Source organism: Labeo rohita, chromosome 16 (genome assembly GCF_022985175.1).
Source record: "Labeo rohita strain BAU-BD-2019 chromosome 16, IGBB_LRoh.1.0, whole genome shotgun sequence".
Lineage (NCBI taxonomy): Eukaryota > Metazoa > Chordata > Actinopteri > Cypriniformes > Cyprinidae > Labeo > Labeo rohita.
In genome coordinates, this window is record NC_066884.1 from 4,334,269 (window position 1) to 4,356,411 (window position 22,143).

The window sequence follows — 22,143 nt, forward strand, 5'->3', positions numbered from 1 at the left end:
TCTAACATGGTTAACATGTTACTAGCATGTTTCTAACATGGTTAACATGTTACTAGCATGTTGCTAGCACGATTAACATTATACTAGCATGTTGTTAGCATGTTTTTAACATGGTTAACATGCTGCTAGCATGATTAGCAAGTTACTAGCATGTTGTTAGCTTGATTAGCATGTTACTAGCATGTTTCTAGTATGATTAGCATGTAACTAGCACGTTGCTAGCATGATTAGCAAGTTACTAGCATGTTGGTAGCATGATTAGCATGTTTCTAACATGATTAGCATGTTACTAGCATGTTTCTAACATGATTAGCATGTTACTAACATTTTGTTAGCATGTTTCTAACATGCTTACCATGTTGCTGGCATGATTAGCAAGTTACTAGCATGTTGGTAGCATGATTAGTATGTTTCTAACATGATTAGCATGTTACTAGCATGTTGCTTACACAATTAGCATGTTACTAACATTTTGTTAACATGTTTCTAACATGATTAGCATGTTGCGGGCATGATTAGCAAGTTACTAGCATGTTGCTAGCATGATTAGCATGTTACTAGCATGTTGTTAGCATGCTTCCAGCATAATTAGCATGTAACTAGCATGTTGCTAGCATTATTACCAAGTTACTAGCATGTTGTTAGCACGATTAGCATGTTGCTAGCATGATTAACAAGTTACTAACATGTTGCTAACATGATTAGCATGTTGTTAGCATGTTACTAGCTGGTTGCTAACATGATTAGCATGTTACTAGCATGATTTAGATAGCTAGATAGATTAGAAATATTAGAGTGGAAGCTTAAATGAGTCTAAATTGATTAGAAATAGTACATAGAAGGGAAGCTTGATTGAGCCTCAAGGGATTCTGGGAGTTTGAAGAGTGTTGGCTCATTCGAACATTCCGTCAATGTAAGTCTATGGGATTTTTGGTGGTTTTGAAAGTCTGGTTTATGAAAACCGTAAGCCGGATCAGTCTGAAAAGATACAGCACACCGAGTCAGACCAGTCTGAAGGTCTGGGCCGAGTTTGGTGGTTCTAGCTTGAAAGCTCTAGGAGGAGATAGATACCGAAATTTGGCTCAGAAGAAGAAGAAGAAGAATCTTAAATAGTAGATCAGTAAGTTGACTTTCTCAAGCCAACTTAATTAATAGTAAAATTACATACTCACATGAGATGATTCCAGAATGGTCCACATTTCAGATTCAGTAACCGAATTCTCACTTTTGTGAGACGCTACTTCTAGCTTTAGTCCAACTGAAATATTGTCCACCAAAACATAAACATATCACTGGGAAATTACTCAGATCACTGAAGTTAAATTTACTGGAAGTTCTATACTGAATAAACATTATTCAGTGATAAAAATAAACGTAAAAAATTTTTTTTTAGCACAAATGATGAATGTGTACACAGACAGTCTTTATTGTAAAAGAGGTAGAGAATACAGGTGTTTCACTGTACAGAGAAAAGACAGCACTGTTGATATACTCATTCAAACGGTAAATAAAGACAGCAAACACACCTCATTCATATAACTGATACATACACAAACCCAGTAAAAAAGAGAAACACACACACACACGAAAAAAAAAAAAAAAAAAAAAAAAACAATCTTTGGATTTTTCTCTATTGCCCCCTTCACCCAAGCCAATTCTATCTGAGCTTTGAATAAACAATATAGAGCAGTGATAATAACAATAATAATATAACTATAATGAAAGCAGTATTAATGCAGTTTAAAAAGTTCCCCTTTCAACACCCAGATATTGCAGTAACAAATAGTGGAAGTTGTGATGTAGTGAAAAAGTGAAAATAAAACTAAAATAAAATATATGACGACATGATCTCATCCAACTCTTCTCTCTCACACAAACACACTCATTCATCCAAACGGAGAAAACGGCCCCATTCATGAAACAAAAGCTCAACAAATGCATAAATTGTTTGTAAAACTAAAACTTTTTATCTAAATTAGCATATATATATTATATATATATATATATATATATATATAGATAGATATAGTGTGTATGTGTGTGTATTTGTATACATATGTATACAACAAAACCTTATGGAAGTTAGCACACAAACACATTGGCATTAAAAAAAAAAAATCAGATTTTACGAACAATTTACTTGATGCTTCATGAATGAGGCCCATTCTTATGTGAATTATCGTATTAAATACAATACAACAATTTTCATAAGAAAAGCTTTATGAACGGTTTACACGGAAAATCTCTGCTCGTGTTTCATGAATGAGGCTCAATGTCAAGTCCGATAATGAGCTTCTAAAAACAAAAACGCGAAAAACTAAAAACTGCAGTTGGGTGGAAGAGTGACCATCATTCTTTCGTCATTCCGTTTGTCCTCCGGTGTCTGAGGCGGACGTCAGCGGAAGAAGCTCATCAGTCAGAGTTGTCGGAGTGATCACTGCCGGGTGAAGTGGCGGAGGGTGGCGTGTTCTGCTCCTGCCAGTTTCCATTAGTCTGCAGACACACAAAACTGCTGTTAAAACCATAAAAATTGGAAGAAAATCGATTTCTGTACAGAAATCTAACATACTAACATACATGACAGCATTTAATGGAGAAGTCCACTTCCAGAACAAATTTACAGATAATGTACTTCTAAGATGTTCACGTCTTTCTTTCTTCAGTCGTAAAGAAATTATGTTTTTTGAGGAAAACATTTCAGGATTTTTCTCCTTATAATGGACTTCTATGGTGCCCTGAGTTTGAACTTCCAAAATGCAGTTTAAACGCGGCTTCAAACGATCCCAAATGCGGTTGTCAACGATCCCAATGAAGAAAAATGGTTGTATCTAGTGAAACGATTGGTTATGTTCATTAAAAAAAATACAACTCAAATACTTTTTATTCTCAAACGCTCGTCTTGTCTTGCTCTGCCTGAACTGTGTATTGTAATTCAAGACAGTTAGGGTATGTTGAAAAACTCTGATCGTATTTTCTCCCTCAACTTCAAAAATCATTTCAAAATCATCCTACATCGCTGCAGAAGTTCTGACCCAGTCTTTGGAACGTGAACATGCAAAGAAGATCAAACAAAAAAGGTAAAACAGTGATATAGGACAATTTGAGGGAGTTGAGGTAAAACATGAGATGGGAGTTTTTCGACATACTCTAAACGGCATGAACCGGAAAAAACACAGAGTCCAGGCAGAAAAGGACGAGACGAGCATTTGAGATTAAAAAGTATATAATTGTAAGCCGTTTGAAGCCGCATTTAAATTGCATTTTGCAGTTCAGGGGCACCATAGAAGTCCACTATATGGAGAAAAATGCTGAAATGTTTTCCTCAAAAAGCATAATTTCTTTACAACTGAAGAAAGAAAGACATGAACATCTTGGATGACAAGGGGGTGAGTACATTATATGTGAATCTTTGTTCTGGAAGTGGACTTCTCCTTTAAGGCCTATTCACAGGGACTAGGAAAAAAAGTGCTTTTTTATAACTTTTTTTGATCCACGTTTTTAAGTAACAGTTTGGATCAATGGGGGGGAAAAAAACTAAATAAAAAAAATAAATAAATAAATAAAAATATTTTTTTTTTTTTAAGTTGTAGACATTATATTCAAAGTAACGCAGAAGCATTCACTTGTTTTATTGATTTCACCCCAGAAACCATATTGTAAATGCAATGCTTTCTTCTTTTAAAAAAAAAAGAAAGCTATTTTGTAAAATGGAACACATCATTAAAAAGCTGATCACATTTATAATTTTATTACTAATAAAAGTACAATATCATTATATCAATATATATTCCTATTTAACACTTATTTAGCACAAGTAAAATTTATACTGTCAGATAATACTATTAAAATAATAATAAACATTTATAAGGCACTTTATTTTTATTACTAATATTTCTACTACCAATATATTAGCATTACACCAATATATGACTATTTTACGCTTAAAACAAGTTAAATTTGTTAACTGATATTTTTAAACAAGTGAAATTTGATAATCTGATTTAACTATGTGATCATTTACATTTTGTAACAATATACATTTAATAACTATAATAATTTAAACAGTGCTTTATTATTTACTACACTATCAGTCAAAAGTTATTATAAAGTTTGTATTAGTATATTTAATATACTATATTTAACAATAGTATTATTTAACATTTATACAGCACTTTATTTACTATTTCTATTACTAATAATAGAACACTATTATTATCTTTTTATCAAAATACATTCATATTTCACATTTATTTGATTAGATAATATTTTAACCATTTATACAGCACTTTATTATTTCTATTACTAATAACAAAATATATTAATATTTCACACTTATTTAAAGTTAAATCTTTATTATTCAGATAATAGTAATTTAATTTTAACATTTATACAGCATTTTTCTGGATTTTCCACTTTTCCACTTTATCATATGTGTGTAATTCATCTTTGTTCACACACGTGAATGTTTCTCGTAAAATATTCATGGAAACTTCACACATTGCTCTTGACATGAACAGGCCTTAATTATAATCAACAAAGCATGAGAATCCTTGCCAAAAAAAGCATAACTGAGTAAAGATCACAGTGATGTGCATGTAAGTCATTTAAAAAGCGAGGCCGACAGAGGCAGACACAAGCATGCATGTAATGAGCTCCTCACCCGGCTCTCTCTGGTACTATAGAGTCTGTCTGAGAAGCGTGATTGAGCGTCCTACCAGAGAGAGAGAGGAAAAGGACATTTAGGCAGAGCTGCATGGCAAAGCAAACACACAAAACCACATCATTCATTCTAATGTTACTGAACCAGTGAGATCCAAACACATGCACGGAGATGATGACATGCAGCGGGGCGAAAGGAAATGCTGTTTGAGTTTGAGGAAGTCGTACCTGAGCTCCCATGTGATAGGGAGGCTGCTCGCCATTCATTGGAGGAACTCCTAGGAAGCAGTCAGCTGACCCTGACAGCGAGAATGACCCTGAGCCTTGGAAGAATGAGAGATGTATATATTTAATTACATATTATGCAAAAGTTTGATGCAAGGATGCATTAAACTGATCAAAACTGATAGTAAAGACATTTATAATGTAAAAACATTTGTGACCCTGGACCACAAAACCAGTCTTAAGTAGCACAGGTATATTTGTAGCAATAGCCAAAAATACATTGTATGGATCAAAACTATAGATTTTTCTTCATGCAAAAAAATCATTAGAATATTAAGTATAATATTAAGATCATGTTCCATAAAGATATTTTGTAAATTTCCTACCATAAATATATCCAAACTTAATTTTTCATTAGTAATATGCATTGCTAAGAACTTTAAAGGTGATTTTCTCAATATTTAGATTTTTTTGCACCCTCAGATTCCAGATTTTCAAATAGTTGTATCTTGGCAAAATACTGTCCTACCCTAACAAACCATACGTCAATGGAAAGCTTATTCAGCTTTCAGATGATGTATACATCTCAATTAAAAAAAAAAAAAAAAAATGGACCCATATGACTGACTTTGTGGTCCAGGTTCATATTTCTATTTCAAATAAATGCTATTCTTTTGCACTTTCTATTCAAAGAATCCTGAAAACATTTTTCAAAAAAATATGAAGCAGCACAACTGTTTAATATTAATACAAATCTGCATATTAGAATGATTTCTGAGGGATCATGTGACACCCTAGACTGAAGTAATGATGCTGAAAATTCAGCTTTGCATCACAGGAATAAATTACATTTTCAAATATATTAAAATAGAAAACAGCTATTTTAAATTGTAATAATATTTCACAATTATACTGTATTTTTAAACAAATAAATACAGCTTTGGTGAGGATAAGAGACTTTATAAACATTAAAATGGTGCCAAACATTTGAACAGTATATTAATATATTTATAAAACATATTTATTTATTGCTTTCAAACATATTTAATCCCTTTGGAGTTTAACAATTTTGGTTTAATTTTATTTGACTGATTCATTTATTCAGCTAAATCAAATTGTCCAATTTAATTAACTAAATATACATGGGTAAATATTAAGTTCCTTAATATGTATTAAAAGAGAACTTCATTTCCAGAAATGTCCTGATATTTACTCACCCCCTTGTCATCCAAGATGTCCATGTCTTAAAAGAAAAAGTCGTAAAAGAACTTATGTTTTTTGAGGCAAACATTTCAGGATTTCTCTCCATATAGTGGATTTCTACGGTGCCCGAGAGATTGAACTTTCAAAATGTAGTTTAAATGCAACTTCAAAGGGCTCCCAGCCAAGGAAGAAGGGTCTTATCTACCAAAACAATCTGTTATTTTCTAAAAAAAAATTGCAATTTATATACTTTTTAACCACAAATGCTCATCTTGTCTAACTCTGTCTGTACTCTGTGTTCATGTCAGTTAGGGTAGGTCGAAAAACTCCCATCTTATTTTCTCCTTCAACTTCAAAATCGTCTTACATCACCGTTTTACTTTTTTGTAAAGGGTGTTTGATCTTCTTTGCACGTTTACTTTGTAAACACTGGGTCGGTACTTCTGCAGTGATGTAGGATGATTTTGAAGTTGGAGGAAAAATTAGATGGGAGTTTTTTGACATACCCTAACTATCATGAACCGGAATAACACAGTTCACACAGAGCTCGCCAAGATGAGCATTTGAGGTTAAAAAGCATATAAATTGTCAATTTTTTAGAAAACGACTAATCATTTTGCTAGATAAGACCCTTCTTTCTTGGCTGGGATCGTGTAGAGCCCTTTGAAGCTGCATTTAAACTGCATTCAAACTTACAGGCACCATAGAAGTCCACTATATGGAGAGAAATCCTCAAATGTTTTCCTCAAAAAACAATTTCTTCACGACTGAAGAAAGGAAAACATGAACATCTTGGGATGACATGGGGGTAACTTCTCCTTTAAATACATCACTCAGGCCTGTTTCAAATCTCCAAAACTAGTGTGAAAACACCTTGTCAGAGCTAAAGACTTGAACTAACCAGTGGAGTTCGGAGTGTGGGGTGATTCCTCGCTCTGTGTCGCCCCTAAGGCCGTCTTCATGGCATACAGATTGGCCTCTTCCTGGAATTTGCCAATGTTCTTCTTATAGCGAATCCTCTTGTTGCCAAACCAGTTGGACACCTGTCACGATTTTAGAGCCAAAATGAAACTGATACGTCTCCAATGACCGGACGCTCCCGTAGTGCACTGAGAGCCAGGCTCCACTCAAATGCTCGAACGAAAACAAGCCAATTACATAGAGTAAATAGATCTGATATAGGAGCTCGTACCTGAGATACAGTGATACCGCACTGCTTGGCCAGCTCTTCTTTGGCCTCCTCGCTCGGGTAGGGGTTAGAGAGATGTGAATAGAAATACTCGTTCAGGACTTCTGTGGCCTGTTTACTAAAATTACGCCGTTTACGCCTGACAAAGCAAGAAAATGTCATAGTCAATAAAATCTGAAATCAACATTTGCATGAAGAACAAACAGGCTTTCTGCAGGTTTTATGAAAGTAAATTTAAGACTTTTTATAGACTGTTTTAAAAGCCATTGACATATTCGTTGTTGTTTTAAGCATAAACTCACTTAAATTTGTTCCATTTTTTAAGACTTAAGTAAATGCATCCTGATTATGCTTAGATATTTGTATTGGAAAACAAAAATATTGAGTAAAATATTTTTGCAATGCATGAAACATTTAATGCCATAATTTAAGACCTTAAAATTAAAAGAGTTTTGTGCAGAAACCCTGAAGAAAACTAAATGTACATTCTAAAATTAATGCATTTGTGCAAATATTTAATATCACAAAATGCGTTTTAATCCCACCTGGCGTCCAGAAAGCGTGAGCGCAGTATCATGACTGCTTCACAGGTGCTCTGTTTGAGCTGTGTCTGAATGGAGCTGAACTTGCGGTGGATGATGGCCACCATGCGCTCGATTTCACGTGGAGACACGGGCCGGGTGCGAGACTGCTCCCTCAGCAGGTTCATAACGTGGGTAGTGAACTCACTGCAGGCCTGGAAACAGCAATGAGATTAGAAAACAGCTCCTTTCTGTCCTTTCTGTGTTTTTTGTGTCAATTTTATGTCTTTATTTAAGGGAAAACGCTGTGCAAACTAAATTAAAAAAAATAACAGATCAAGATGTATTTCAGCTCAATAGTGTGCAACAGTTGGGTTCTGGAAATAAAAATCACATTCATTTTCTCCACAGAGCAACAGATTTTGAACAATAACTTATAAACCATTAAAAGTGAAACCTACTGTGAGCTACAAGGTTGTTAATCGACAGTATATGTTTTCATTGAAACCATATCCCACATTATTTCAACTTATTTTTTAAATAATTGTTTAACAGTGGAGTTCCTGATGAAAAACTACATTACCTATGATTCCGCAGAAAAATCTCCACGAATCAGAGAACAGGATCTCTTTAGCACCCATCCACTCCCATGAAGCACTGCGAATGATGTAATCAAGTCTCGAACTACTTGCATAACATCCATATTTTGCTATAAAATTAATTCACTCTCCCAGTCAAGTTGTTAAACAGTAAGTTTAAAATCTCATTTGCTCACTAAGCCTGCATTTATTTGACCCAAAGAACAGCAAAAACAGGAAAATAGAGATATTTTTATTACTTAAAATAACTTTTTTTCTATTTAAAAATGTTATTTATTCCTGTGATCAAAGTGCAATTTTAAGCATCATTACTCCAGTCTTCACTGTCACATGATCCTTCAAAACTCATTCTAATATGCTCATTTGCTGTCCAAGAAACATGTTTATTATCATCAATATTTAAAATAGTTTAGTACATTTTTTTTCCAGGATTCTTTGATGAATAAAGATCCGCATTTATCTGAAATAAAAAACTTTTTTTTTTTTTTGAGAAAGAAATTATAGAAATTAATACTTTTATTTAGCAAGGATGCTTTAAATTGATTGAAAGTGATAATAGGGACAATTGCAACGTTACAAAAGATTTCTATTTCAGATAAATGCTGTTCCTCTAAACTTTCTATTCGCCAAAGAAACCTGAAAAAAACTCTGCTGTATTATTATGTTTTCAATATAATAATAATAATAATAATAATAATAATAATAGTTTTTTGAGCAGCAAATAAGAATATCAGAATGATTTCTGAAATATCATGTGACTGGAGTAATGATGCTAAAAATTCAGCTTTGAAATCACATAAATAAATTACATTTGAAAATATATTCAAATAGAACACAGTTCTTTTAAATAGCAAAAACATTTCAAAATGTTACTGTTTTTCCTGTACTCTGAATCAAATAAATGCAGGCTTGGTGAGGAGAAAAGACTTCTTTAAAAAACATTAAAAATCGTACTGTTCAAAAACTTTTGACTGGTAGCGTATATGGTTTTTTTATATTTAATCAACATGTTTAAATCAATAGTTTCATATTTCTCCATCGTTTTTAATATAATTACAAGACTGACAACGCTTCATGGGATTGCAGTTCTTTTCTCACTTAAGTCGTAATACTTTTTGCTTCAAATCAAATTTTGCGGTGTCATGATTTTCCTCGTAGATGGTTGACTGGTTCACTTCTTTTAACTTTTTAACCATGGCTTTTATGGGATAAAAATGAATGAGAAAAATACTTCCAGAAAGAAAGCTGCTAAAAAAGTGCACTCTTATGCACTCTATTTACAGCTATGTGTGCAGGATTCTGGACCAATGAGATTTCGCTGGGGGCGTGGCTACCCAGCAGAATGGCAGCGATATGTACCTGCTCGTATTTTTCCAGCTCTGTGTGGTAAATGTTCCGAATTTGGCTCAACTTGCTTTTATAGTCGGAGTGCTCCAGTGAGCTGTCAGGTGACATCCCGCCAGAGCTAGTCGCGGCAGAGACCGCGGCGGCGGCTCCGCCCCCCTTTCTCTGGACCGGCCACTCCTTCGGCCAGCAGCATGTTGTCCAATCGCACGAGCTGTGGGTCTGGAGGCTCCTCCTCCTGAGCGTTTCTCATGGAAAGACCTGAAAATATGAAATTCATTCACTTACTGATTTTCCACCATCTTGTATTGTTACAATGTCAGTAGTATAAGTAAACAACCATTGTGTATTAATTTTATGTTGCCTGCACACACACACAAAAAAACATGTCAGCAAAAGTCAGCTGTATGATAAGTTTTACAACTTTTATTAAAGCTACAGATCGTACTTTAACATTTTCGTATCCCTGCTCACAGATAGGCTGATTGAGTCCGGTGCATTATGGGTAATGTAGTTTTCCCATGCTTTTTCACCACAGCCCTTTTCTTCTATTTGTTCTAGTCACGCAGCACAAAAAAAAAAATGCTTTTTTTTTTTTTTCCTTTAATATTCACCATATGTGACCCTGGATGACAAAACCAGTCATAAGGGTCAATTATTTGAAACTGAGATTTATACATCATCTGAAAGCTGATGAATAATATGTATAATAATCAATATTTGGCCAAGTTACAACTATTTGAAAATCTGGAATCTAAGGGTGCAAAAAAAAAAAAAATCTAAATGTTGAGAAAAATCACCTTTAAAGTTGTCCAAATGAAGCTTTTATATAGTTTTTATATACATCTACGGTAGAAAATTTACAAAATAGCTTCATAGAACATGATCTTTACTTAATATTCTAATGATTTTTGGAATAAAAAGAAAAAAATTATGTTTACATTTAAGAATGCAGATGCCTAATTGTACGACAACTGGTATTCGCACTTCAAATGTAAGAAATTTTGCATGTGAACAGTATGCATACGCACATAATATTAACACATTAATAAATATAATACAATATAAGATATAATTCCACAAATTGTACTGTAATGACTTCATTTATTTTAATGCCATACCAGCTTATTTGGAAATTTTCATACGAGTCATTCAAATTTAAAACAGAGAAGATATTCAAGACCTGTATTTCTTAAACTAAATTTGGGTTAACTTAATTAAAAACCCTGTGACAATTTTCCCAGAGGAGTATAAATATTACAATCCAATAGGTTTAATACAGTAATGGCAGTCAATGACCTACTAGATAAATATGAATTAGAATTATTTTTAATTTATTCCCTGGAGCAACACAAGGTTAAGTGCTTCAGTCAAGGGCAAAACATTAAGCAGGATGACTCATTTTGACAGTTCCTGTGTCATCACTGCTTTAACATTGCAACCACAATAGGTATTGCTTTATTTTGTTACACATACTCTAATTATGAGAGAGTTTATTTTCATTTATATACTATACAAAACATTTCAAAACAGCACTGTGCAATAAACACTGAATAATGCACGGCAGTAGTGTATGATTAATGACACGCAGCATGCAATACCAGGGAGCATGCCAAACCACGGAAATTAAAAGACTCCATTAGGCACAAAGCCATTTAATTACTAACCATCACAGTAAACATTTCAGTCCTCTTATGGGACCTCCTAAACTTAGACTTCATACAGACCAAAGACACATGCAATTATTAGTTCAATTCTTGCATGCAAATAATACGATGCAGCATGCAAATTAAAAGTTTTGTGTTGATATCCAGGACAGTTATTTCGTTTTCTAGTTTCTCATATAAGCCAATTATGATTTTATTGTTGCACTGATACCCTAATGCATGCAAATATGCAAAGATGTGCTGTCACATGCAAAAAATAGAGTTTGAGATATTATCGCTAAATACAGCTGAGAAAAATGTTTACTTGGTATTCAGGAACTGCAAATGTGGTCTTCAGACAAACCAGAAACCATTGTTATTGATGTGCGTTTAGTACAATTTCAACATTAATGCATGCAAATAATTTAGTATAACAAGCAGAGACTGTTTTATGGCATAAGAAGAAGATTATTTGAGAGCAACTTTAATTTTTAAAAGGTGCAGACCTGGTCAAACCCATAATCATAATGCTATTGTTGAGTAAAAAGTGCTGTTTTAACACTCAATCAATGCAATATTGCATGCAAACGTTGGGGTTTGAGAACACATTTAAAAACTACAATAAAATATAAATGGTTATTTAAGAAAATTGCTGAAATTATTGTATTTGTATGAGGTATACAGTCTCTGGCTTTGTTCTTGCAGAACATGGCGCCTGTGTCGAATCCAATGCCAACTTTTAAACCAATTATAAAGTTGCAGTTATGATATTTACCAGTTCTAAAACAAAATGCATGCGCATTACTCACCAGTTTTCTCTTTAATTTCGCACAGGACGCTGAATAAAGCCGGTTTCATCCGATGACAGTTTAAAGCGTGTTTTCTGTCACAAAACAACAAACAAAAGTCAGTTAGCTAACATTAGCATGCTACCGATGTAACAGTGACAGACTCACGTTAAATATATAAAACCTGAAATCGCGTTGGTAGTGGAAATAAAACATTTCACCACACCACTTTTGAGATTTTTTTTATACATATTAAATACTTATTACCCATTTCGATTCTCCTGACACGTTAGCCTTTCACCTTAGCTTCAGGCAGTGATTTGTGTTTTTGTGGAATGAATAAAAATAAAGTTACTTCTGTGATAAGATAAATGTGAATAAATATATTTAAATATATCTAATAGCCAATCCTTATTTTGCAACGTATATATCGCAAAAACTAAGAAAAAGAGTTTGTTTGAAGTCATGAAAAACGTAAACAATAGCAGCTAAGCCCGTGAACTTCAGCACACATTCTAATAATTGTTTAAACAGTAATAACTTTTTATATTTTATGTCTTGTTAAAAAAATAAAATAACATTCAAGTGTATTAAACACGAAATTATGTCATTAAAAATATATAAAAAAAAATACATTATTATATGTTTTAGCGTAACGTTACCCTTGTCTCACGCGTCCGTTAGCTTAATGCTAAACTTGTAAGTTTTCAAAGAAATATTTTTTTAATAACTCACTTTGCTTGAGCTTCGTCTAAACTTTGGTCGGTAATCGTCATGATCTGTTGCAGGATATCTCCAATGTCTCGGCGGTTGTCGTGTCCATTTTCTGCGCCTTCGAGGCCCGCGGGGTCTCCGTCGGGGCGGTGTTGAGAAGACGGGTGCACCGGGTTAAGGGGATGCATTCCCGGGTGGACGTTCAACCCGAGACCGCGGCTTACGCTGGGCCCGTTGCCTGTGATGGGCTGCTGCGGCTGCAACATCCTGAGCAGTACATTAATCTAGATGAGTGTGTGTGACTGTGAGTGAGAGTGTGTCCATGCATCACCACGCTGGAGTCCCCTAGCGATTGACAGATAAAAAACCGTGCCCTTGCATGGACGTAGGCATTCTGCAAATGCAAAAGTCAAGATATGAGTACATTCTGAGCACGCAGTCCTATTGCATAGGTCAAAAAACAGCATGAAAACACATAGTGGTGAAATTAAATGTAACAGTATCCAGTCAAGTCCATTAAATGTTTATTAAATGCAAACACACAAATATGCTAAAGTTCATAAAGGTTTTTGTGAATAAACCTCACAAACCTGTCAGGAACGTTTTCAGTTTGCATTTCATCCTAAAATCAAAAGGAAAAAAAAGTTAATTTAAAGGAAATGTAAATCCAGTTAGGCTTCAATTTATACTGATTTAAAATCAAACAAAACATCATATTACAGCGATTATATATAGGTGAAATTAAAAACTTAAAGAATTCCAGAATGATTTAGGATAGAAATGCACTTAGTATTTTTTTTTTTTAAATGTAAACATTACTTATTTATTGTTTGTTTGTTCACTCATTTATTTATTTGTTTGTTTTAAGGACAAAATGTGAACCAAGCACGTTCTTGACCATTTTCATGAGATTCACTCTAGTATCAAAACAAAGTTTTACTAAATTATGAAATGTGATATTCTTGCATGCACTGAGTTGCTCAACATATACAAGATTCCTTTCTGCAAGTGCATAGTTTACATGTCATCATCATGTCACAGCCTGAAGGCTTTAGGTTTGAACTGTAATCAACAGAACATGTTTTTTTGGTGCCAAATGGGACGTGAATGTCGATAATCTTATTGTAAATGCAAGACGCTCGATCGGTTTCTCCTCTGTGCTCAAGTCTTACTCTATATCACCAAGTCTAACTTCTCGTTTTGCTGGTAGTCAACAGGAAATCTGCAAAACCACAGACTGTGTTAAACAAACAGGCCGCCAGTTTCAACATGCAAGACTTTCATAGCTGTTGAGCGTCAGCACACATTTCCCATACGTATGATTATAAATTAGCTTTGTGTTTGAACAAAAGTGGGTTTAAACAGAGCGGACTGCATCATGCACTTCTCTAGTGCATTTCTATACGTCAGGCTATGCCACTAGTTGAACTGAAGTGGGCCAAATAAATAGGGGTGGATCACGGCCATAAGAGAGGAACAGGAAGAGACAGAGCAAGCAGGCTGTGAAGCAGTGAAGTTGTCGATGCATCGTGTCAGCTTTTAGCTCTTTTCAGATTCGTTTGTGAGAAACACACGTAAAGATTAGCCAAGATATGTGGGAGTTAATGCATGTTCGTACACGGAGGTGAGATGCATGTGGGCTTTACTTGACATTCCGCTGAGAGGACCTCATTTAAACTCGTCAAAGGTTGAGAAGGTAAGCAGGGCCGTAAAATGTCACCCACCATCTAACGCGGAGTTGAAATAAGTACAGTACTGTGTTGTGCATTGATAATGTTTTAGCTAAGATAGATTAGTTGTCATATTTCACATTCTAATACAGACTATGCTTTAAAAAGGTGGCATTATAAATGTTAGACATGCACGACTCTTCAGTGTCTCTCAATGTCTCAACTTGTTTAATATATGGAAATGAGTGTTCTCTAACTTCATACTTTTTGTAGGCTCTCTCATTTTCTTTCACGGGAGCTCAGCAGAAGCTACAATGAACTGCTCTGAGGTCAAAGTTGAAACCTCGGTGGACAAGCAGTTGGAGCCTCTTCTCATTCTCGAAGAGGGGGATGAACCCTTGGATGTGATAAACAGCAGCAGAGGAAGGACCGTGCTAAGAGTTAGGACGGCTGATGAAAACACAAACGATGACATTACAGAACCCACAGAGGGAAGTTCACATGATCACAACAATGTCCAAATAGGAAAAGGTGAGAGCGAAGCAATACAAGCAGAAATGAACGAGGAGACGAATGCAACTCTAGAACATCAGCAAGAAGAGAAGGTGGAAGATCACACGAAAACGGACAAGGGATCGTCAGATGGGACGGCTGCCGGACCGGAGAAGATGCCACAAGCAAAGACTCAAGACAAACCAAGCGCGCAAGGAGAAGTAAAACTGCGGCCTAAAGACAGACTGAGCCCTGATGATGCAAAGTTAACGGTAACATTTAATAATTACGTTCAATTTCATAGAATCTAATTGCATTGAGAAGACACCATGAAATGGCTTGACAAGTGTAGGTTTCCTTCCTGTGTTGATGTATTTCCTAAGTGGGCGGGACCTTTGAAGTGCTTTTTTAGGTTTAGGCCAATAGCCGTTAGGATATTTTAGTTCTAGAAATTAGACGTTTTATTATTTTATTATTTGAAATATTAGACACTACTTTTAAAAAGTTTGGGGTTGGTACGATTTTTTAATGTTTTTAAAAAGTCTCTCATGTGGTCAGCAAGGCTGCATTCATTTGATCAAAAATACTGTAAAAACAGTAAAATTGTGAAATATTGTTTTAGTGTAAAAGAGCTGTTTTCTTGAGTGTCGTATGATCCTTTAAAAATCTGATTTGCTGCTCAAGAAACATTTCTGATTATTGAAGTGTCGAAAACACTGCTTCATATTTTTGTGGAAACTATAATGTATTTTATTTTTCAGGATTCTTTGATGAATAGAAAGTTCAAAAGAACGGCATTTGCTGGAAATTAATTAGGGCACCTGCAGAATTTTTAAGATCAGATTTAAGACTTTTTAAGACCTGCACAAGTAAAATTAATGTCATATGCACTGTCTATGGTAACATATTAAGCTGTAAAATGACTGTAAAACAGTATGATTTGCAATTCAGATTCTGGTTTTCACAAAAAAATGTTTTATAAAATGATGAACTTCATACTTCAGACTTTCTAAACTATTTTTGAGAAAATGGATGCGTCAAAAGTATAAATGATTATATTAATGTAAAGAATTATTATCAATCAGTCATCATATTAATTAAACAACCAAATTGTTTAGATTTTTATAAGCATTAGCTTCTTGTCAATCCACCAGTTCACATTTACAATGCTGTGTGTTTACTGTGTAAAAATATGGGTCGATTTTCATACTAGTCTGAACAAAAACAGCAGACGGGCTTAATGAAAATGCAAATTCATTCTCTGCCAGCAGGTGGCACTTTGGAAACGGCAGAAATATACCAGTAACGATTGTACATAAGCACAGCAGCTGACTTTGAAACATACAGCTCTCATATTTATGTAAAATCATAGCTTTTTGAAGTTTAATTATTACATTAAGCCATGTCGCTAGTCTTGTCTTTCCGTCGCCAAATTTAAGATCTCTTGAAGTCATAATTTCCTGTACCAGCCTTAAATCTGATACAACTAAATTAATCCTTTTTAAGGACCATTGGAAATGTCTTTCCTGTCCTGACCAATTTAATATATCCTTGGTGAATAAGAGTGTTGAAATCTTTTTAAAAAATCTTCCTAACTCCAAACGTTTGACCAGGACTGTAAATGGGCCTCAAAGCTAACAAGCGTGGACTAATATTATTTAAAAAGCTTCACACAGTGACACTTACTATCAAAAAAAAAAAAATCCAAGGATTTGGACAATTTCAAAGATCTTTTAAAAGGAATTTTCAAAAATACAAAAGTGTAGTTCTGAAATTTGCAAACTAACACATCCCATTATTAATTAAGAATTTAAACAACATAAAGTGTACACAGGTTCTGCAATCTGATATATTTAAAAGTGAAATATAGCTGCAAGCAGCGATTACGGGGGGTTCAAGTGCTTTAAGGCATTTAAAGACATTATTTAGCAAGCCTGTAACCATCTATATCAATGATTTAAAAGAGCATTTTTGGCAAATCCAGATAATTTACCATAGAAACATGTTTTGAGTTTTCCTTTGGGTAAATTTGGACATGCCTTCTCTTCTAAACGACCCCGTTATAGCTTCCCAAAAAGAAAATGTTTTTGATAATTATTGACCTAGTGAGTCCAGAGAATTGTACTGTAGTTATTTTTTTCATATTGAGAGAAAAACCTAGGACTAGTTCGCAAAAGTAGGTGTTTGACATCTTCTCAATCATTTAACAAACGACTTGATTGACAGCAGTGGTTATGGAGGCAGAGCTGTACAGAATGAGGAGTTTTATGATATGATATAAATATTGTGTGTATGTGTAAAAAAAAACAACAACTGTGCAATGTACAATTGGTTACGCACTCGAAAAATGCGATATCTCCCCCAGTGGCTGATTTCTTTCAAATTTCTCACAGATCTTTGGGGCTGTGAGTCAAACAGGCCCACCAATTTTCATTCCGATCAGTCTCCGTTAACCTTGTCTAATAGGTGCTCAAAATCCATCACCCAATGGCGGCCATGTTTTTTTTAGATACACAAATGTCCTTACAGACACTTGTTGCACTTTGGACCAAGACCATGCACAGCGCTTGGTTGCGTAGGTATAGCCATTTTTAGTTTTTTCCCTCTTATAGCACCACCAAATGGCCAAGCTACGTGGTTTTTGTCCTGTGACCTCAGATTGAGCTCTTACATAAGAGTTTGTCAAGTCATAGACATTTTACTAAAAGTGGTCCTACCCCTTTCGAATGTTTTGGTGTCCCCCTTTGCGACGCTGAGTTGACAATTATTGATATTCACTCTCCAGAGAATCTTTATACACTGGCTTGGTTCCGATCGGCCGAAAAACCTAGGACTAGTTTGCAAAAGTAGATTTTTAAAAAAAAATCGAAAATACCTGAAATTTTTTTAGCGTGAACCAAGGATTTTGATGACATAAGACACTTGGGCCTGCGAGTGACCGTTTAGGGGTTATGATCGATTTCGTACTTTTGATCACTGTAGCGCCCCCGTCAGGCTGATTGGGGCAAGACTTGGTCACTTTGTAGGCGTAGTGAGTACTACCATCTCTCCAAGTTTCAAATCTCTATGACTTACGGTTTGGTCTGCACAATCAGTTTTGCATGGAGATCGCTGATCCTTGGTCATTCTAACAATTACTATGAACTTGAACCCCTAAAAAGTATATTCATCAAGAAACACCCTTTATTTTATCCATCAGAAACTTAATGGATTGTGTTGAGGAGATACTAGCACTTTTCTAAGCAATCTGACTTTTGGAAATTAAGCTTAGACACTTCTGAAAGGACTCTTTTGACAACAGACCTGTATGAGGTTCTTGAAGGATTTGATATGGTGATGATTTGTTTGTGATGTGCTCAGGTTCACAGGACATCTCCAGATTTCCCAGACGCTTTGTGCGAGCTGTTGTTCGCGTTGCAAGAAGGCCGGCGACTCAACGACCAGCGCTGCTCGTTCCGTCTGGAGCACCGCAGGAGATGTTACTCAGAGCCCAGCACACCTCGCCAAAGCCAGAGAGGTGAAGAAACAAACTGAACGCATTTCATCATCATAGTTATAGAAAATAATACACACTGTGTCTTTCCAAACAGTGGTGTTCTCCTCCATGACATCCCTGCAGAAGGAGGAGTTCTTCGATTTGTTGGCGACTTCTCAGGGTCGTCGACTGGATGACCAGCGAGCAGAACTCCAGGACGTTCCCTCTGCCCCCCCCACCTCCGCTGCCCAAGCCCAAGCAGAGGAAGAGCAGCTGGAAGATCCCAGAGGTCACCCGAACCGTTCCCACGCAAACGCCCAAAGAGGACTTATACAACATGATCGTCAATTCACAAGTGAGTGATGCTGAGATGTTGTTTATCGCTACTGGAACAGACACATTTGACCTAGTCTGTAACTGGCATGTTTGTTTTTGTATTTTTTGTATTTGAATTATGTCAGAAACATTTTCTTTTCTTATTGGTAACTTCACTTAACAGAGGAGTTCTCAAACTTGTTGATGCCAAGGGCCTCCAAAAATATTTCACATGCAGATGTATATTCCCATGTGTAAAAAGGCACAGTTAAACTGTGCGAAAAAAAAAAAAATAGTAAACATGATTTTAGAAAAAAACTTTTATTTATTTATTAAAGAATTAATAACTTTCTTGCCAATAAAAACTCTTGTTGGTACAAAAAGATCATAATTAATCTTAGAATTTCTGGTCATTAATGTCAAATCAGTAAAGTTTTTTTACATTTAAAATATTTTTAGTTTGTGAAATAATAATAATAATAATAATAACAACAACAATATAATAGCAATTATTATTAGTATTATTAAATTGCAAAATGTTATGATTAATACCACAATTTTTGGTCAGTAATGTCAAATTCTCCAAAGGCTAATGTTTTTTAATTTCTAAAATTATTATTATTGTATTAACTTTTTCATAACAACGACCACAATAACAATAATAATTATAATTATAATAATTTATTGTAATGTTAAAAAAAAAAAATATATATATATATATATATATATATATATATATAAAAACAAAATGTTTATAGTCAATATAATATACTACTACTACTACTAATAATAATAATAATTTATTGTATTTTTTAAAAATATTATTTATTATAACATTATATATAAAAATACAAAAATATTATTATTATTATTATTATTATTATTATTATTTTTATTACAAAACGTTTATAATCAATATAATAAAGTCTGGTCAGTAATGTCAAATTGGGAAAGGCTAATGTTTTTGATTTCTAAAATAATTATAATTATATTAAAAATATTATATTATTATTATTATTATTTTTATCATAATCATCATCATCATTATTTTAAGTATAATAATTATATTAAAATTATTATTATTAATATCAAAATGTTTATGACTAGTCTTTTATGGTCAGTAATGTCAAATTGGCAAAGGCTAGTTTTTATTTCTAAAAATATTATTATTGTATTACCTTTTTAATAACAATAATAGTAATAATAATAATAATAATAATAAAACTAATAATAATAATAATAATAATAATTATTATTATTATTAAAATCATAATTTAAGGTCAGTAATATCACATTGGTTAATGTTTTTGATTTCTAAAATTATTTTTACTGTATTAACCTTTCCATAATAATAATAATACATTTTATTTTTAATCACAAAATCATAAAATTATCATAAATTCTGGACAGTAATGTCAAATTGGTAAAGGCTAATGTTTAACAACAACAACAACAAAAATAAATAAATAAATAAATAAATAAATAAATAAATGAATGAATGAATGAATGAATGAATGAATGAATGAATGAATGAATAAATAAATAAATAAATAATAGTAATAATAATAATAACAATTATTAATTATAATAATAATGTATTTATTTTTATTTTGCCAGGCCCAGGGGCGGCTGGAGGAGCAGCGCAGTGCCGCTCCAGGACCGATGGACGATGAAGATTTCTTTTCATTGTTGCTGAAGGTCCAGGGCGGTAGAATGGATGAACAGAGAACGGAGCTCAAGCCTGTTTATTAAAAGATGCTATGATGAGCTGAGAATCAAACAGGAGGTTCCTGCTTTCCTGGGCCTGTTACAGTGTGAGGTTATCATGTCAGACTCTTTCCTGTTCAAATAACTTTAGAGATCTGACTACAAATATAAAAATACTTGCACTACTTTTCAACATTGCTACACTTACTGCGCTTGAATTCATAGCTCGATTATGAATGGGAGAGTCACAGAATATTTCTTGCATTTAAGGATAAAGTCATTTGAAGGATCTCTGCCTCTACTGTGTACATGCTGTTGTACGGAAATAAATGTTTTAAATGTAAATTATAATGTTTACTGTTGTTATGAACAGGTATGTAAACTTAAGAGCACCTTTGAAACATTTGTAATGTTGTAGTAAGATTTAACTAAGAAGTACATCCCACATTTTCCCACTAGATGGTGACAGAGACTAATCATTTTCATCATACTTGATTTGGACAAAGGATCCACTTACTGCAAAAAAATTATAATACATTTTAATTTTTATTTTTTTTTATAGGTATTATTTAAGTGGCTGGATAGTGGATAGTAATAATAAAGGTTATTGCATTAGATAATAAAATAGGATAACAAATGGCATTATTTTAAAGAACGACATTTAAGAAAGCACATTTTTCAAACAAAACACTGCAGAAAAAAGAAGTTTGTAAGGTTTCAGAACATAAAATCAATACATATAGTGTTGAAAGACAAAAAAAGAGTTATGAGCGACACAAGGAAAGGTGAAGGCCTCCTATGTGAGTCGGATCTCATTAAATTCGCTGTTGATTGGTGATGGAGGTGAGCAGACATGAAGGCTAATGAGAGCACAGTCTCTTTCCACAGGGACACGCGACTTTGACTTCAAACTAAAGCGTGAGGATTCAACACAAGCTGAAGGTCACACATGATGTTCGTTCTCATTGGACTGCGGCTTAATGAGGCGCTTCATTGAGGGACAAACGCTGTCATGTTTTCTTCCAGAGAGCGATGCTTGTCAGGTGTTGTTCACAAATCACCAGCTATACTGTTAACATTAGTGATTAGCATTTCTCATGCCTGAGCTTCCCCTGCGGTGATCAGGTTTGTGAACATGGCACTGCCTGCGCATTAATAGCAATTTGTGCTCAATTACAAGATCATGAGGCAGAAAATGTTTGCATGCTAAAAACGGTGGCACATCAGTATGCACAGCTTCCGACGTAATGCCTTCAATAAGTTAAGTTTGGCCAGAAACACAAAAACATGCAACATTTTCGCAAAAATTTAATGTGTTGTTTTTGATGGTTGTTGATATGAGAATTTTCAGTATTATATGCTCACACACACACACACATAAACACACACTAATTACAGCATTCTTCATGAATTTGCTTAGTAAAGTAATATTATTTAAAAATATTATATTTTAATAATATATAAAATATTATACTTATTTATAATATATATAATATTATTATAAGTAAAACAATATTATAATTTTATTTATTAATAAGAATATGCGTCCTATAATGTGGATTGCAAATAAATAAAAAAAGACTGAATAATTATTAC

The 22,143-nt window shown here is 34.0% G+C and overlaps 2 protein-coding genes across 2 annotated transcripts; one reads left to right on the forward strand and one right to left on the reverse strand.

Annotated features, from left to right (window-relative positions):
- Window positions 1–1,402: 1,402 nt before the first annotated feature.
- On the reverse strand, window positions 1,403–13,269 carry pbx2 (pre-B-cell leukemia homeobox 2). Its single transcript, XM_051131462.1, is given in 9 exon segments — window positions 1,403–2,493; window positions 4,888–4,982; window positions 6,989–7,130; window positions 7,280–7,415; window positions 7,822–8,012; window positions 9,756–9,902; window positions 9,904–10,001; window positions 12,196–12,269; window positions 12,910–13,269. Coding segments are annotated over 9 exon segments (1,209 nt in total). The 5' UTR covers window positions 13,155–13,269; the 3' UTR covers window positions 1,403–2,412.
- Window positions 13,270–14,241: 972 nt separating this feature from the next.
- On the forward strand, window positions 14,242–20,898 carry LOC127178531 (G-protein-signaling modulator 1). Its single transcript, XM_051131463.1, has 5 exons — window positions 14,242–14,584; window positions 14,832–15,322; window positions 18,411–18,567; window positions 18,641–18,880; window positions 20,458–20,898. The coding sequence occupies exons 2-5, from the start codon at window positions 14,873–14,875 to the stop codon at window positions 20,511–20,513; spliced, it is 903 nt and encodes a 300-aa protein (XP_050987420.1). The 5' UTR covers window positions 14,242–14,584; window positions 14,832–14,872; the 3' UTR covers window positions 20,514–20,898.
- Window positions 20,899–22,143: the final 1,245 nt, after the last annotated feature.